The sequence below is a fragment of the Bactrocera oleae genome, chromosome 6 (genome assembly GCF_042242935.1).
Source record: "Bactrocera oleae isolate idBacOlea1 chromosome 6, idBacOlea1, whole genome shotgun sequence".
Lineage (NCBI taxonomy): Eukaryota > Metazoa > Arthropoda > Insecta > Diptera > Tephritidae > Bactrocera > Bactrocera oleae.
In genome coordinates this window covers 9494725-9513981 of record NC_091540.1, presented here as the reverse complement: position 1 = coordinate 9513981, position 19257 = coordinate 9494725, and the positions used below count along the sequence as shown (strand labels likewise).

Below are 19257 nucleotides of genomic sequence, written 5' to 3'. Positions count from 1 at the left end.
TTTTTAATGAAAATTTGATTAAACTTTATTGCATGCTTGGAAATATTAGTCGCTTCTCATAAAATGGTATATGAAGGGCATACATACCATAAAGTATGTATATATAACGTATATTATAGATATTTTTACGTTTCTACGAATCTCCAGTTGGTATAGTTAGACATTATTATTTTTGTCATTTAAGTATACTCACCCTAATGCTCGTATAAACTCATGTATGTAGTTTTACATTATGACAAGCACAAAAATTACTTTGGCATAGAAGACCGCCACAAACTGAAATGATAAGGATGCTGCAGATAAATATTTAAGATTAACAGTTTACTATATATATGCCAGAGTGATACAAATATTCATAAGCAAACAGTTGAGTATAAGATAAATGGCAGGCTTACCTTAACCAAATGTGTCACTTTTATGCAAAAGTGCCGATAAAATATTCAAAATTTTTTTTTGAACACATGAGCGTTATTTAACTCTTTTATTTGTACATATATAAATATTTTTTTCGCAAGCATCAGCATTTGGTATTTAATTTAAAAAATTTCGTTTGCAAGTTCGCCAACTCTTCAAGCGCTCACCGTTCATAGCTACCATTTAATACTGTTAAATATGAATAATATTGATATAACACGTGTATGTTTAAAATATATGCATAGTTCTATTATTAGAAAGTACAAATAGCTTGTCAATCGAAGTCGTTATTAGAAAGTACAAATAGCTTGTCAATCGAAGTCGTTTACTATCACTTATCGATTGACAACTAATCAACAAGCTGATTGACAGTTTGTCTACTCACATATTTTTACTGAGTGAGTTACTAGTTGGTATATGCTTTGCATATACACATAGAATTGTGTAGAAACTTAAAGAAGGATTCTGCCAAGTTAATATTTAAAGAATTTAATTGATTTCATGTATATAAAAGTAAGTCGATTTAAGTCAAATTTAAAACCAAAAAATAAAAAAATAAAAATACAAATATCAGAAATATTAACTAAAATATGTTCGCTATTTTACGCGTATAATTTTTTGTATTATCGGAACTCAAGACAAGAAATATTAATTTTAAAAAAGAAATAATTATTAAACGTTGCAAACAAGCTTCCAAGAGAGAACAAACGACAATTTGTCTTGGCGATAAAATTAAACAAAACTATTATACTTCGTAGCAACATGTTGCGAGTGTGTAAAAGCAATCAAAGTGTGGTCTGTAGTTTAGGTTCTTTAGTCTGTGACAAAAATCGCTGCTCAGCTTTAGCAAATACTATATAACACTATGTGTTTATGTTTGAAAACTATCAATTTCACTGCACTGACTGCGCTTCGCCACAAATATTATATATATATTTTTACGCCGCAATAACATATGCCCGTGCGTGTGTTCTTCCGCATACGACTTGTGTTCCCATCGTACATATGTTAGGCATACCTGTCTATTTGCATATGAATGCAAGATGATTTAGTTTTCCGTGGCATGTAAATGTGTGCAGACATTTACCAGATTCCTTCTAACTTTGTTTGTTGTAACATATACACTTGTACCAACAACTGTGCAACCAAACCGCTTTTAGTTATGCAAACTTATGCGGTATTTTATTTTTAACAGCGGCAGAAAAAAATATCTCCAACTTCAGAAGTACCCATGTGACTGGCTCTTCACTATTTGCCGCAAAACTCGTGTTTTTCTGCCTTTTGTGGCAACTTTACAAAGCACAGCAGCCCAGTTGGCACGCAGCAGCTGTGGCTATTGCTTGCTGTGTGGTACTTTTACAAATCCATATGTACAGGATTTTACGTGTGTGTGTGTGTGAGTGCGTTTGTGAAATTTGCATAGCAAATATGTCCTTCTTTGCACTATCTGCCTTGGTTTTTTCTTTGTTTTGATAGTGTCAGAGTACGTTTGAAAATATCCAACGCCTTGCTAATACCCTGCGGTATATTATATACTATATAGTATATATTTCAAGTACTTCCATTCACTTTCTTTGCTTTTCTGCTGCTCTGCACAGTCATTTCTGCATCCCACGCAATTTTGCTCACAGCTTATTCAATTTTCGTTTTGCCATAAAAAGGTGTCAACACACAATCCCATTCAGCTTTACGGGTTTTCTTACAAATACGCTTGCAATATATATATATATATATATATATATATCCGCGTATATATACATATACACAATATATGTACACATATGTACGTGCATTTCATGCTGAGATTTGTACATCTTGTCACAGTTTTGTGTGGCACAAATGCTATTTTAGGGTTTAACTGCTTGCGGGCAAATATTCTAAATGTTTGTGTGTGTGTGTGTGCTACATTTTTACACACGTGATATAGTTTCTTTAGTTTGAAGTTTATGATATTTTGCTTGCTCTTCCATTTGGCAGCGCGCAATCTGATTTTGCACTTGTGATCCCTAAAACAGGTAAACAAGATTAGATTACTTACATTCAAATACTTGACATACATACTTACATATATAGTATATAGAATATGCATTTTGCGCCTTATGTTGCATACAACGACTTTAAGCTGCAATATTTTATGGCAAAAAGTTCAACAATATTTTATGCTTAATCAGCAAAAAGTCTTCATGGAGTAAACAAGTATATTTATTAAGTTAAAAAAAGATCAGAACACGCTTTTAGATTGAGATTGGGAAATTTATTTCAAAACTAAATAGGGAAATAATTGAAATCGTTTTTGACTTCACGAGCCTTAAGCTAGGCACATAACCTCTTTCTAGGATAATAAATATATGCAAAAATCTTTAGTGGTCCTTAAAATCAATAATATCCACTGAAATTCATTATAAGCAGATGTGATAATAATCTCCTGGGTTTGCCAATTACATCGCTGCTTAGATTGCTCAGTAACTACGAGAATTCAGAATCAAGCGTCAGGTGTTAGTATTATTTTTCATACTTTAACTCAAACCTTACCTCATATTCCAATTAAAAGCAGTTGGGGTTTCGAACTGTGAGTCATAAATATTTCAAAAATTCTTCTAAAGAGTATAGCACAATTAAAACCGATCGATATTTTAATTAAGTACATTAAACTTCGACTTGAGCATTTATATAACCAAGACAAAGTTGTAGAAGATATTGCTTTCAATACCTCTACACAAGTATGGTACAAGGCTGTGATGTAAAAAATATTTCGAATTCAGGACCGCATTGTCTAAATAACTGAAAAATTTCCAGAAATATATTCAATTCAAAACTCTTAACACCAGAGCATATATAACTCATATTAGTAATTTCTTGAAACAAGAAAAATGTACACAATAATTTTTACCTAACAAATATACATAGAAAACCAATTTTCTAGCATTAAGTAACATTCCAATACTGATAATCCGCCATCAACTAGAAACAATCACTTTAATGTGTGTGTAAAAACTTTTATCAATTTTACAAGAATCACAAAGCCAGCAGAGCATGTAAAGGTGCGGTTTGATGATTATCCACCCAACGCTATTATGAAAGTTTACTCGCCATTAGGATCATATTCTTGTATTTATACAATTTTTTGTTTGTGTTGTCTTATGCCAGCAACGTACAGTTTATGCGTACGTGAGGAGCATCACCGACAAGCACAGGAGATAGTTGCACATTCATACACATACACACCCCACGCAGAAAGATAGACACGTCTTCCATAATGGAGTAAGTAAAGTATTTACTTAGGTAATAACAAATTCTAAGCAGACACTGGTTTTATGCCAACAAATTACTTATGTAAGAAACGAAAATAAAAGTTATTTACGCGGAGGCAAAAGCAAGGGATGCGTTTTGAGTGGTTTAACGGCTAAAAAATGCACATTATTAGTTATGCCGCAATCGGATTTGGTGATTATGTGCAATTTTGAACTAACAGACAGTGTGTATCTAGAAATGTACTCACATATACATATATACGAGTACCACTACATATTTATACACGATAAATTCTTAAACTTTTTCGTTGTTTTTTCAACAACGTTTTTATGATTGTTGAAAGTTACTGTGTATATATATAATTTGTTTTATAAAATTTCATGAAAAGCAAAACTTGATAATAACAATTTGTGTGTGCACGTGACAATCATTTGTTGAGAAAAAAATTCAAAGCAAAATTTGAACAATTACTTCCATCGATACGCGACCAGTTTTACGCTTGCGATAGTGCTTTACAATATACTTGTATTTGGTAATTTTTTACACTCTTTAGCAAGAAAGGGTAATTGTAAGCGATTCAGCACAGATTCATCAAAGCTCGTGTATTGAATATTAGTGGTATATATATCAATTAAATGCCGATATGTAAAATCAGGCAATTTAATGGGATTCAGCTCAATTCAGCTACTAATTTTTTAATATAAGTAAAAATACCAACATTCATATGTACTCGCTTCTGCGTATGTTGATAAAAACCTTAGGAAATTGTATAACCGCTAATTCAGCGCCTTTTATACTTAAAATATGTGATTCTGCTCAATTCAGCTATGTATTTATTAATCCAAGTAAAAAAGACCAACATTAATAATTACTCGCTCTAGAAAATGTTGCATTTAATGGGAAAAAATTCTAGGAAATTGTATAAGCGCCTATTCAGCGCCTCTTATATGTAAAATAGTGTGAATCTGCTCAATTCAGCAACTAATTTTTTAATATAAGTAAAAAAAAACACCAACAATAATATATATCCGCTTTAGAAAATGTTGCATTTATTGAGCAAAAATCCTAGGAAATTAAAGAAGCGCTTATTCAGCGCCTTTTAAATTTCAAATTATTACACTGAAGTATTTTCAGATTTATGCAAAATTCAGATAATTATTAAAAGTACTAAATAAACGTATAAGAAACGATATGTATACATAAATTTGTAGGCGTGCAACATCATGCCAGACTTTTCAGGCATTTTGTGTTTCAACCAATTATTCAGCTATGATTCTCTTATGCGAAGCAAGTGCTGACAGCTGATAAATGCCTGGAAAGTCTCAATTGTAGTGGTGGCCGAAGTTGTATAAAATTGCACTTAGGTGCCTGCCTGATCTCACTGTGTGTAGTAAACAGTAATAGCATAAAAATATATATCATTATAAGCTAAAGCAGCAATCCAACGAGATATTGCACGGGACTCTGAAAAGATGTTAGCATTTAATAGCTAATCTAATAATATGCGAGTAATTCGTCTAGTCTACAAAAAATGTTGGCCATATTCAGCTGAATTCAGCGTCATTCAGCTAAATTCAGCGAAGCTTACTATCCACTTTATGAAATTAATACACTTTTTCTAACTGTTAATATTAAATTCAGCGCAATTTGAATATTCATATAAACAAAATTTCAATTGTGATGTATTTTGATTCAGAGAAATTGCAAAATTTTACACAAAAGATTTGGAACGCTATTAGTCGAATAATTGTGATTCGAAATCGAAATTAAAAAAACCAATTCAGCGGAAAAAATTTCAACTTTGGACGCACGGTTGCGTAATTTACAGCAACGCTTGTAGATTTAATAGAAATAAATAACAAAGCGGATATCCAGCTCCAGCAAATTTAGCTAGCATTTTATGCATTCAACTTATTGCGCTAAGCAATAATGTGTATATTTTACGCGCTTCAAAATCATTAAGCGTATCTTTCATTTTACTGAATTTCTCAACTTGCAAGAAACGTGAATTTGCAATTAAATTCACTAAAAAAAAATACACGCTTCTCTCTGTACTTGCGAGCATGTACGAATTTACATTCAGTTCAACCGACATGTTTGTCGCGTACATGAATTCATTGTCGATTACATAAACTTGCTTGCTTGCGGTCTTGTGGTCAGTGTTTGCCGCAAGTGATGCAATATGCTATTGTATATGCCACTTGAGTAGTGCTGCGCTGCGCTTGCATGCAAGTAACCGGATAATGACTTTGCACACACACACAAAGGGAGAATGCACTTCAATTTATTTTTGTTTATACGCTCATTTATTTACAACTTGCCACTCACTTTCCCCAAAACTTGCATATAAATGCACATGTGTGAATACCTTTCACATTGGTATCGGTATCTTGCATTCGCCACTCGCATGCCAACCAGTCACTCAACTCAATGGACTGGTTGGTTGCGCATGCGCAAACAATTCATTGACCGTCTTCACCCAATGCAGCACAGCTACAAATACTTGTACTTAAACGACCGTAAGCTATGCAAAGCAAGCAGTTGGTCGTCATGCTATCAAGCTGCCTGGTGGCACGCCACTTCAATGCACTGACATACATAATTTTAGTATATTTTCACATAAATGTAAATGCTGCAAAGTGACGTTGCGCACGTGCAACGAATATCAATGTTGCTTGGCCTCTGCTTTGATCAAACGAGTCTACATTTGCGAGAAATTTATTTGTCACATTTCCGTTGTACTTTAGACATTGCTTCCGTAATGCAAACGAAATAATGCGAAGTAATAAATATGCTGATTTATTTTATTGCAATGACTTGAGTAGACCTTTAATAGGTCGAATGAATATCTTGATGAATGTTTAACGGCAGATAAGCTGCATTTATTTTGCTTTTTTATTCGCAACGAAGCATAACGTCAATGTGAGTTATTATTATTTTAATTTTTTTATAAAGCCATCGCTTTCTCTCATCTTCTAGCGATCTGCATGTTTACATACTTATGTGCTACCTTTAGAAGAGAATTCTATAATATGAACTTGGGAAACATAAGATAGATTTTAGTTTCTTCTAACATGTTTACTTGTTCTTAACCTACAGCAATTTTTTTTCAATAATACAGTTGTTTTCTTTTACGCAAACATATATTTAAGTAATTTTAAGACTTATTTGAAATTATGCTTTTAAATCATAAAGTCGATTCGCAATTGATTAAAGCAATGATTTTTGAAATACTTTATCCGGTTTGAATGAGGTAAACTCAGGCAGATATAGATATGAGCTCTCATCGCTATTTCTCTGCTCGCTACGTTTGAACGCTACTCTATTGTCAAACAAGAAAAAACATTAGCTTCGGTTCCAACGAAGCTATAATACCCTTCACAATTACCATACAAAATGTTTCTTGCAAGAACTTCCGTTCGTCAGTAGCTGTAGCTGTAGCTATATGCTACAGTGATCCGATCTCAACAATTTCCCCTGAGATTGCATTATTTCCTTAGACAATAACTCATGTTAAATTTAATAAAGATGTCTCGTCAAATGAAAAAGTTTTCCATGCAAACACTTGATTTCGATTGTTCAGTTTGTATGGCAGTTATATGCTATAGCGGTCCCATATCGGCGGTTCCAACAAATGAGCAGCTTCTTGAAGAACAATACACGTGTGAAAAATTTTAGAAATATATGTCAAAAACTGATAGATGATCGCGCATAAACAGACAGACGGACGGACGGACATGGCTAAATCGACTCAGCTCGTCACGCTGATCTTTTAATATACATTCAAGTATATGTGTTTTAAAAGAAGTATTTCTCCACTAATAAAGGAAGCACAACAAAACTACGCATGCTTTAGAGAAAACGCTAGCACAATCTGTTTAAAAAGCTGGTATAATGTGTTCGATTCGCTACTTTCATAACGCTTAGTGAGACAATTGTTTTTGATAGAATGGATCCATTTTAAAATGATATTTTCACTCTCTAAGCAAAAAAATATCAAATGCGCTAGTGAACTGAATTCCAACAATGGTATCTACTGCGAAAAAAAAAAATTGTTTAAACATTCCCTAAGCATCTACTTTTATTGATATTTACAGAATCTGGGCTACGCTCCGATGAAAATACGCAAATTGCGTATCATACTCGGCACCATCGCTGCGCTCATCGTTATCGCCCTACTCGCTGTGGCGTTAACATTCATCATCAAAGCTGGGGATGATGATGATGTGAGCCCACAGGATAAAGATAATGGCCTCCATTTGGATGAGGTCATAACCGGGGCATTATCAGCGCATCGCTTCAATGGTACATGGACGCCGCAATCGCGTATACTCTTCCGGGAAAACAATGTAAGATATTTAATTTATATATATGCGCTACTAGAATAGTATAAGCAAAAATGCTACTAAAGAATCCACTTAAATTGCAGTCGATTGTCGAGTATGACGTGAAGACGAAAAAGAAAAGAGTGCTGCTGTATGATGAGCACGTAAGTGGCAAATAGTTTTAGAAATAATTATTTATATTTCACAGCTAATATAATTTACACAGCGTCAGTACTCGCTCTTCGAGATGTCCGCAGATCGTGAGCTATTATTGTTAGCTAAAAATTTGTCCAAAGTAAGTTATGCGTGTTGCTACATATAATATATATTGGTGTGCAACATAGCACCTCATTACATTCCTTTACAGTATTTCCGTCACAGCTTCTTTGCGCAGTACGACATTTATAATATCACGTCTGGTCAGATACAACCGTTGATGATCAATGGCGTGCAACAATTGCTGCTCTTTGCGCAGTGGGCGCCCGTCGGCAACGGGCTGATCATCAACTTCGAACGTAATCTTTACTATAAGCCAACAGCATATGCGGAAGCAATTCCGCTGACAAGCGATGAGAGTATCGCCATCTTGAATGGCATACCCGATTGGGTGTATGAAGAGGAGGTGTTTAGCACTAACATCGCTACCTGGTTCAATCCGACTGGCACACATATCGCATTCATCAAATTCGATGACTCACCAACACACGCCATTAATTTGCCAATCTACGGTGAGGCCAACGAACCACGTTTTCAATATCCACTCACGAAGTTTATACCGTATCCGAAGGCGGGCTCCTCGAATCCGCGTGTCAGTCTCTATACTGTCGATTTGGCGCGCGCGGCTAAAGGTTTAGAGTTTCTCACGCAGATTCCGGTGCCCAGCTCGCTGAACACCGAGACCGACTATATCATCTCAGCGGTCGAGTGGTTAGACAATGAGCGTGTACTCTCCGTTTGGATGAATCGCATACAAAATTTGGCATATCTGCAGGTCTTCGATGGTGTACGTCGATTAGAGGTGTGTCAGAGCTAAAGCTCATATATATATTGTACATATAGTCAGCCAACAGTAGCAATAACCCACACATTCTTACAGATCTATAATATTGAATCGAAGACTGGTTGGGTGAATTTGTTTACACCACCCTTCAAGAACCGCGACGGTTCACGCATAGCTCTTGTACTGCCACAGCTACAGGATGATCAGACTTACTATCGTCAGATCTGTACGCTTTCGACGAAAACATCTGGTGGCGCTGTTGAAACACTAACAAAAGGTAAGTACGTTGTGGAGGGTATACTACATTGGGATGCGGCTAGCGATGTCATATTTTATATGGCTAATACTGAACAACAATCCCAAGTGGCGCATGTTTATGCGATCAAAGCCGACACAGGCCGTACACCACAGTGCCTCACATGTGGGCTGCATGTATCGGGCGGTGAGTAAACAGCAAATACAGTTGAGAATATTCACGTACTGACTATTGGTTATATCTTTATTTCGACAGACGTGCAGCAAACATATTATGAGGTTTCTTTCAGTGACGAACGCCAAATGGCGATCACTTCGGATGGTCCCGGCATACCGATGACTGTATTATATGAATGGAACTGGGAAAATGGTATGTTCACTTTATTTTAAAATATATACAGCAAGCATGCTCAACCTTTTCTACCTACACACAGATCAAGTGGTGCTGAAGAAAGTTATTGATTGGGAATTGAATACCGAACTACGTGCGAAACTGAAACTGAAAGCTATGCCCACCTATGAAATACATACCTTTCCGATTGCGGGTAACTTTACTGCCAAAGTGTTGCTACAATTGCCACCCAATCTCGATCGTAGTGGCAACACTAAATATCCACTACTTGTGGACGTCTATGGTGGACCCGACTCTACCTCGGTATGCACACAAAACTTTGTGTTTATCGTAATTTTTGGTAATTCTTGTCTTTCTTTTTTTGCGTTATTTTTTCAGGTGCTCGATCGTTGGATGATCGATTGGGGCACTTATCTTTCATCAAACCAATCTGTGATTTATGCCAAGATTGATGGACGCGGATCTGGCTCACGTGGTGATAAACTATTACATTCGGTGTATCTAAAGTTAGGCACTGTAGAGATCACCGATCAAGTTGATGTAACCAGGTGGGCACAACTCAATATATACAAACGCGTGCATACCTCTTTATATATTATTTATTATTAATTTTTTATTATAACATGATCCAGACAACTGCAGCAGAAATTTTCATTCATTGATGCCAATCACACAGGCATCTGGGGTTGGAGTTATGGCGGCTATGCGGCCGCTATGGCTCTGGCCAATGACGACAGTCAAGTGTTCCGTTGTGCCGCTTCTGTAGCACCCGTAACCGATTGGGCTTACTATGGTGAGTTTTAGTTTACAGTAACACAGTGTGTTTTGTATATCTGTCACTTGCATGCTTTGTAGACTCCATTTACACTGAACGCTATATGAGTCTGCCCAAACTGAATGAAGTCGGTTATGCGAATTCACAGCTCACCACACGCGCACAGCGTTTGCGCGGCAAGAAATTCATGCTGATCCACGGCACTCTCGATGACAACGTGCACTACCAACAGGCTATGGTTTTGGCGAAGAATTTGGAGAGATTGGACATCCTATTTAAGCAAATTGTGAGTATTGTACGAATTTTTAGTGTTTTTAAAAATTATTTTGCAAGCAATAAAAAAAAATAAGTCGCAGAAGGTCTCAATTAACTATAGCAAAGGCTTAGAATTCTAAAAAGTCTTAATATTTTGCTTTTGCAAGAATTGTAAAAATTTTTTTAAATAATATTTTCTATTAACTGAGAGTCAAGCGCGTATATATTGCTGAAATATTCAAGAATTCAAGACTTATACTTAAAAATCACTTGACTCCCTAAAATTAATTAAAGAAAAATTTAGAAAATTACTAAGCTATACCAAATTAAATTTTTAGGTTATATAAAGAAGTTTAAAAAGTTCCAAAAATGTTTAAGAAATCCGAATTTATGTTTAAGATAGTAATACAATTTTAGAAATGTTTTGAAAGTATAACCTTAAATCGCATTATTTATTAGTTATTTTTCAAAATTCATAGTTGAACATCTTCTCTCCCAACTACCACTTTCAGAGCTATACCGATGAAGACCACAGCTTGGCGTCAGTGCGACCGCATTTATATCACTCGTTGGATCGTTTCTTCGGCGACTGCTTCGGCAACAAGCGCATGATGTCGCGTTGGAATGGCAAATGATTGTATCGTCATAATAACAACAACAACAGTAAACGAACCAGCAAACAGGGAATATAGCGAAGGCGAAAAGGACGAAAAGAAAAGAAAACAGAAAGATAATATCAGAGTCAAAAAGTGACTCAACTGAAGACAATATCGGTGTGAATTAAAATTAAATTTAATAAAAATTAGAAAAAGCGCAAACAGCGCAAAACACTCAAAGGTGACAAACACACTCAAGTGTAAGCACACCAGTAATTGAAAAAAAATATTTGCAATTAAAAAAAATGAAGCATACGCGTAGGCGAACGAATTTTTGTACTTAATAAACAGATGTAAGTGTAAGCAAATTTTTTTTTTTTTTTTAATTTTCAAAATAAATACATAAAGCATGCATACATACGTATATACATACATAGAACAGCTGAGATAGCATTTAACTATAACTAGTATCTCAATTAACGCAAACAAGCAACAAAATTAGAGCGCATTGACATAAATATTTCCGCAAAGCTACATACACGCACACATACATATGTAGCGATGAGGTTTAAAGTAGACAAATTTTATTAGCATTTAATAAGCAATATTATAAATAGAATTAAGCAGAAGGAGAAGCAAAAACAAAAAAAAAAAACAAAAAAACAAACAAAGAAATATAGTTCCACACAAACAAAGTTATTTAAAAAAAAAATTTAAGCGTAAACACACAAAGAAAGGGCAATGAAATTTGGAAAACACGCAATTCCAAAACATAATTTATGTTCTATACACATACAAAGACGTAGAGATATAGTGGCGTATATACATGTACGCACACATAATTGCAAACATAGTAGTTGTAGTTGGTAAACAAGTTTTTAAAAATTATTTTTAAAAAATTTGTAAAATCTTTTTTCGTTTTTATAAAACAAAAAGTAGTAATTTTGTCCCCCGTGAATGTCAGTCACAATTGTTACGTTTTCCTAGGTTTATTTATCGATTCAGCAGCACACGTATATAAAAAAGCACACATAATACAAAAAATTTTGTGAAAAAATTACAAATTTGAGTATAAAAGGGCATACATTTTAAACAAAAAATTTTGCAAAAAAAAAAAGATTTGGTTTAAAAAAAAGCACACATAATACAAAAATTTTTGTGAAAAAATTACAAATTTGAGTATAAAAGGGCACACATTTTAAACAAAAAATTTTGCAAAAAAAAAACAGATTTGGTTTAAACAAAAGCACACAATAAATTAAGTTTAAAAAAAGCGCACACTTTAAAAAAAAATTTCGCCAAAAAATTAAAAATTTGGTTTAAAAAAGCGCACAATTTTAAACAAAAAATTTTGTGAAAAAACTACAAAGTTGGGTTTAGTTTTAGAAACTTTATTTATACTAAAAATATACTAAATTTAAGTTAATGATATTTAGTTTAAAAATTTATTGTTTGTATTATATGTTCAAATAGTATTGTTTTTTAATTTACTTTTTCTTTATTTTTAAAAATTTGCTTGATCTTATGCTATAAAATAGTAGTATATAAAATCAAATTACATACGTTATTTAGGTTAAAAAACTTTAAATTAAGTCAAACACATATTTTACACTAGCGGCGCCGGCTATTTGTTTAAAATATGTATTTTTTTAGTTAAGTATTTTTTTTTATATTTTTTTTGTTTTAATTACTTTTTTTTTATTATTTTTTTTAAGTTACTATTATTTTTACAGAAAAATATATGCTTTATCTAGCATTTATTTTTTAAATTATATATTAAATTTTCCTTGGTAAATTCCAAACAAAAAACAAACAAATATTTATAATACCAGTTTTATATATGTACATTATTTTGCATTTTCCTTAAAGCAAAATCCTAAATTTTCAAAATTCAAAAAAATTATTTTAAGCAATCTAACATTTAACTGCTTAAAATAAGTTTTGAAAGAAACTATTTTTTATATACACATTTTTTCAAATAGTTTTTATTTTTATATAAATTTTTGGCATTCAATACTGCTAAAAAAAATAATTTTAAATTGCAAAATATGAAGGTAAATTAAGTAGTTTACTTAATATTACTAGCATAGCTGTTACAATAAAGCAAATATTCTAAAAAAAAAAAACATGCACAAAATCACAAAATAAAAAAACACACCAAACACTTCCGAAATGCAGCCAAAGCGGCAGCAAAAAGTGGAGAAAACAGTGAAAACGTTAAAAAGTTTTAGTATTTTGTATTTTGTATTTGGCTTACAAAATCAAACAAATGTAACATCTTAATTTGTGCCAAAACATTTTTTTTTTATAGAAATATTACAAAAGCAAAAAAAAATTAAAAAACTATTAATTTAATATATACACGAATTTCAAAAATAAAAGAAAAAGTAAATTAAAAAATATTTTTAACACAAAACACACATTTTGTATGAAAAAAAATCAAACACAAAAAAAATCTGCTTTAGAAACCAAAGCAAAACTGCAGTGAAATATAGATATGTAGGCAGGCACGTACCCAACACCGACGCATGCATACAAACAGTTTGAGAACAAACGCACAATAAATACACACAAAAATGCCGCATGGTGTGCAAAGTTCGAAATTTTTTGCTTACTCACAAAAAAACGTTACATTTTCGCATCACAACGCACCTGTGTTGGTCCAAAAATTACGTATTTATAAGCGTTGTGAAAGCTTACATTTCACTTATGTAAATATATATGTATGTGGCAATTTCTATTGTATCAGAATTTTCCACTTATGAGATATGGCAATTTTAGCTCACTTCTTTCTTTAATTAGAAAAACAAGTATGAGTGCAGCATACAATAAAAATAACGGTTGTTGTTGTACACGCACACATTATTATGCACACAAATGCTAACAATTACTATGTATATGATTTTCAACTGTTTATTGATTTGAGTACAAAAATGCGTTCAAGTTAAAAAATGTATTGTTGTTTTTATTAAATTCCATTTGTTTTTGTTTTTTGTAAAGCTTAAATTTAATGTTATTGCTGATAATAATGATAACAGTGATGTTAAAAATGATAATAATAAATATTATAGAATTTAATAGCTATTGTTAATTACTGTAAATAATTAAGTAGAAATGAATGCGTAAAAACTTAATTAAATTATACAATAAATTGAAAAAATTCCATAATAATTCTTTGAACATATCTATTTTGGGGAATTTAAAGGGCGCAAAGTCATTTTATAAGACTTGGCTGAATTTTTGGTAAGTAAGCGGATAAAAACTACGAATTTTCTAACGAAAATTTTAGCTGTGCTTAAAAAATAATAATTTCTAAAATAATATATAAGAAAAACAAGTAAAAACGTTAACTTCAGTTGCACCAAAGCTATAATACACTTCACAAACGCAAAAAACTCATTACCTGATTTCGATTGGCTTTTGTATGGCAGCTATATGCTAAAGTGGTCCGATCTTAACAATTTCCGCGGAGATTGCACTATTTTCTTAGTCAATAACAATAACCAAGTTTAGTGACGTTTTCTCGTCAAATAAAAAAGTTTTCCATACAAGCGCTTGATTCCGTTCGTTCAGTTTGTATGGCAGCTGTAATCTACAGTGCTCCGATATCGGGGTTTGGGAGAAAAAGACATGTCAAAATTTCAGATCGAGATCTCAAAAACTTAGGGACTAGAACTGCATGTTAATGGGCACGGAATGAAATTTGGTAAAAAAAAGGCAATAAATTTTTCGAAATAAATTGTTAAATATGAGAAAAAATATACAGAAAATTTTCTCTTACATTTTCATAAAATTTAATTATTAAAAACAAACACAAAATATCTCTGCAGTTAACAGAACTTCGCGCTCTGTGCTTTCATAATATTCGCAACTCACAAATACCAGCGTTACTGCTTTCACTCTCGCTCTGTGTTTCTCCATACAAAACACAAACATTTAATCTCTCCCAACAATACGTAACAGCACTTTCATTTTATAGAGAACTCTCGGCTAACAGAACCACCTGTTGTACCCACAAAAAGTATGCATATTCTTGGCGCTCTCTGAAAAAATGCCTCCCACATTAACTACGTTATTATTTTGACTTGTAACTACTACATACATAAATATTGCTTTTTGCATCTTATGTCGTAAATTTATCAGCTTTTCCGTGTTTTGCTCAACCGGCGCGAATGCCGATACACGATTGTGTCAGCAAAGAGAAAATGTGTGAAAATTGCAAAACTTTGGAGAACTAATAGGTGGCAATACTTAATTTTCGCGCCAATTTTCGTAGTCGCTCTATCGCAGAGTTTCTCTTGCTTTGATATATATTTATTTCCTTTAGCTCCTTTGTCTTCGTTTACTACATTTTCCATATCCATGAGAGATGTAGGCGCCTTAATGCTTCAATTCAGTTTAATTATTAGTAAACGTTTAGTAGTGGCCGTGGTCTTGCCTATAACGGTAGTTTTCTAAAGGGGTTATATTGAATTTTCTAATGATAAATGTAACTTCTTGGTTTTGCGTAATTTTACGAGCATAATTTTAAAAATTTTTTGTTTAATACATTTAAATTTAGTTGTTCTTATAGAAATTAATAGACTTTTAAATAAACATCAAATACTTATTGATGGAGACTTGAATAAAATCCACCAGATATTAATAATTTATTGTTAATTTTTATATTTATTCAATACCAATTTATATTTTATATTTAAATATATTTATAAAAATATATATATATTACATAACTATTACATTCTATGTTAGCGCTTTCTGGTTTATACATACCTATATATAAAGTGTGCCGTAGAAAAATTAAAAAAAAAAAATGTATATTTAGGTAATCACTACCTTTACACCAACACCACAGTCGGGTCTACGTAACCGGCACGGACCCGGATTTTTATCTGGTTATGGACTGTCAACTCGGCATGATTCTACCGCTACATCAACAACAGCCTTTAAAAATACCACAATAAAATTTTAAATGAATATCTTAAATAATTTTTGAGTTACTGTTGAGCGGCTGCACTTGCTCAGCTCTTTTAGTTTATCCTTAAACATGATTTTTCTCAAAAGTAAATTTTCCGAATTTGCAGTGATTACTCGGAGGCAAAGATACATGTGCTATCAAATTTTTGCTGCATGTTCTGTATATACTTGTAGTACTCTATAGTTCTCCATATGTTATAATGATCTACCCGGTTTTTTATCCGATAAAACCCGGGTAATATACAGGAATTTTTTAACACCGCAATTTTTTTTCAACCGTAAGTAATTTTACACACAATATCTTCAAAAAAGTTTTTTTTAGGTTTCATCAACGGGAAAGGCCGGAAACACTGCAGCAATGGCAGAAATGTATTTTTAGCGCCTTCAAAGATCGGTGTAACTCGAAAAATGTAATTTTTTTTCTACAAAACTTTAGCTATCTATTCCTGAAATATGCATAAATATACCTTTTTCAAATTATGTTTTAAATTATGAGTTTTTAAAATTAAATCTCTTGCGATCCATAGAAAATTTTATTTCCCTTAAAAAATTAAATTTTCAACTATTATAGTGCATTAAATTCCGCCAAAACTTGCTGGAGTATATAACAGCTTATGTTTCTTTATGTTACGTTACTCTCGTAGTTTTTCAAACCATTGTTTTGCAATCAAAAAGCGTTGAAAAAGAGTCCAACAATGAAATTAGTAAAGTGAGTCAATGTCAAACGCGAAATCAGAGTGCTCCGTGATTCATCGTTGTAAGCAAATAATGAAATTCCAGCAGCTGCACAGACAACTGAGAGGCGCTTTTGAAACAACGCACAGGATGCATAAATACTACTCGACGCTGAGGCAGTCAAGGTGAAGTGTTGCATGAAATACGTAGTGTAGTGAAATGGTGGGTGGCAAGGCACGTGATGCGTCGTAGCAAAGTGTAGGCGTAGTACTTGACAGCTTTTGCTGAATGACCACGGGCTATTCATGTCATACTCAACCAATTGTTTACCAATGCTGCCACCTGCCCCATACCAGGTGGTGGCAATAAATTATAAATGTTGCTTACAATATTTTAAACATTAAAGCATGTAAATAGCGAAAAGTGGATGATGAACTGCTACGAAGGACTTTGCGATGTTGGGGCTGCTCAGGCGGCGTTGCTAGGCGATCACTGTCACAGCCAACATAGTGAATGTAAATGGGCGTAAGTGAATGTACAAACAATTTGTATTTACCTTTGAAGGGGTAAACGGTGAGTCCGGTTACACCTTCGTTGTGTACACAGAAACGTGTTGTAAGTCGATGCCTGAGGCGGCAATGTCATTACTGAAGTGGGGGAGGATGCAAATTGTGAGTAACTGTACACAGCTTTAAAAAATAATTAATTCCACAAATTAAAGCAGATAAGAAGATTTTCTTAAATATCCAATCTATAGACTATAGGCTTAGTATTGGTGAAGAAAGTTAAAGCATTTTTTTTTACAAAAATGTTGCCCTAAGCACGGGCTGGCAAAGTGGCGTGTTGTTTTCTCAGAATGTCCCTTCTAAACTGAAAAACACTTTCTGCCCTTTTCAAAAAATAAGGAAGAGTTGCCTAGGCGAGAATTATTTTTCGTTTTTGATAGTTTTTTTTTAATCAAGTTTTTCTACGCCAATAGTCTGTAAATCTATTTTTTGAAGTAATGACCTTAGATCTATGCATAAAAATTGTTTATAAAATTTAAAAAATAATGAAACTCAGTTAAATTATATAAAGTGTCTCTGAGTTCCACCTAAAACTACAATTTTTTCTACAATATCGAAATTTTTTGTTACATACCATATATTTATTAATATTTTTTAAAGTTTTTTATAAAATTCAATTTCTAATTTAAGAGAATTAAAAAGAAAATCATAAAAGGTTATAGCTGAAAAATGGTTTTTCCATAGTTTTTTTCGTGAAAATTCGGAAGCTTTTTTATAAAAATAAAATTATAAAGATTTAAAAAGAATTTGTTTGTATTTTAAGTATTTTTTATTAAAATATTTACAGTTATATCCTTTAGCATATATTAATAGCAAATATTTCTCAGGGATCGGGTATATCAAGAGCAACTAGAAATCTTATTTTTCAGTCTATTTCAGCATACATTTTAAAAGTGATTAATTGAATTTTTGTTAATAGACTCGAAACAAATAAAAGAAAAGTGTTGAAAATATAAAAATTTTATTATTAATTTAAAAATATTTATATTTATTGGGGTTATAATCGGATTTTGAGTTTATATAAAACAAAAATAAAATGTTTTTCTATTAAATATATGCTAATCAAATATTTTTGCAAAGAATAACACACACTTTTAGGCAAAAGTAAATTAAGCAGGTAAGAAAGAACTAAGTTCAGGTGTAACCGAACAATATTACCTACCGAATTTAATTAAAATCGATTAGTCAGGTCTCGAAATTAAAGTGGACACCAATTTTGACAGCGGCACCTATAAAGCATTCTTTTATCATCTCGGGAGTAAAATTTTATGTCTTTAACGCATTTAGTTATTGATTTATCGCACTTTTAGTAGTTTTTAACTAAATCGTTATATGGGAAGTGGGCGTGATTATAATCCGAATTCAAACATTTTCACAGGGTAGCTAGGAATGCTAAAAATATTTGTCCTGAACGAAGTTGGTTATTATAGCTTGAATGGTTTAGGAGATATGTACATTAATCTTAATATATTAGAAGGCGGGGCCAAGCCCACTTTTTCAAATTTGTTAAACCTCCCTAACGCGATTTCTTATACCTAATAACAAGCTTTAATAGCGTTTTATGGGCATAGCAACGCTCCAATTACGCCCATTTCACCACCCTCTTATGATGCCAAGAAACATGTGTACTAAGTTTAATCAAGATATCTCAATTCTGCGCAAGTTACATCTTGCAGACGTACGAACGGATAGACAGTCACCCGGATTTCAACTCGTCTCTTCATTACGGTCATTTTTATATATATATAATCCTACATCTAACTCGATTGGTTTTAGGTGATACAAACAGCGGTTTTTTCAACAAAACTATTATAC

The 19257-nt window shown here is 32.8% G+C and overlaps 1 protein-coding gene across 4 annotated transcripts in view; it reads left to right on the top strand.

Annotated features, from left to right (window-relative positions):
- The window catches only part of ome (dipeptidyl peptidase 4 omega), a 108148-nt gene extending 93753 nt beyond the window's left edge, over window positions 1-14395 (top strand). For 3 of the 4 annotated variants that reach the window (XM_070112187.1, XM_036360912.2, XM_070112189.1), the window contains 11 exons: window positions 7764-8015; window positions 8078-8155; window positions 8218-8286; window positions 8359-9009; window positions 9088-9433; window positions 9503-9616; window positions 9681-9901; window positions 9977-10146; window positions 10231-10391; window positions 10454-10659; window positions 11141-14395. In XM_070112187.1, coding sequence (XP_069968288.1) covers window positions 7764-8015; window positions 8078-8155; window positions 8218-8286; window positions 8359-9009; window positions 9088-9433; window positions 9503-9616; window positions 9681-9901; window positions 9977-10146; window positions 10231-10391; window positions 10454-10659; window positions 11141-11263 — 2391 coding nt within the window. In that variant the 3' untranslated portion in view covers window positions 11264-14395. The remainder of the gene's footprint in view (window positions 1-7763; window positions 8016-8077; window positions 8156-8217; window positions 8287-8358; window positions 9010-9087; window positions 9434-9502; window positions 9617-9680; window positions 9902-9976; window positions 10147-10230; window positions 10392-10453; window positions 10660-11140) is intronic. The other variant, XM_070112188.1, reaches the window with a different exon arrangement.
- The last annotated feature ends 4862 nt before the right edge of the window (window positions 14396-19257 follow it).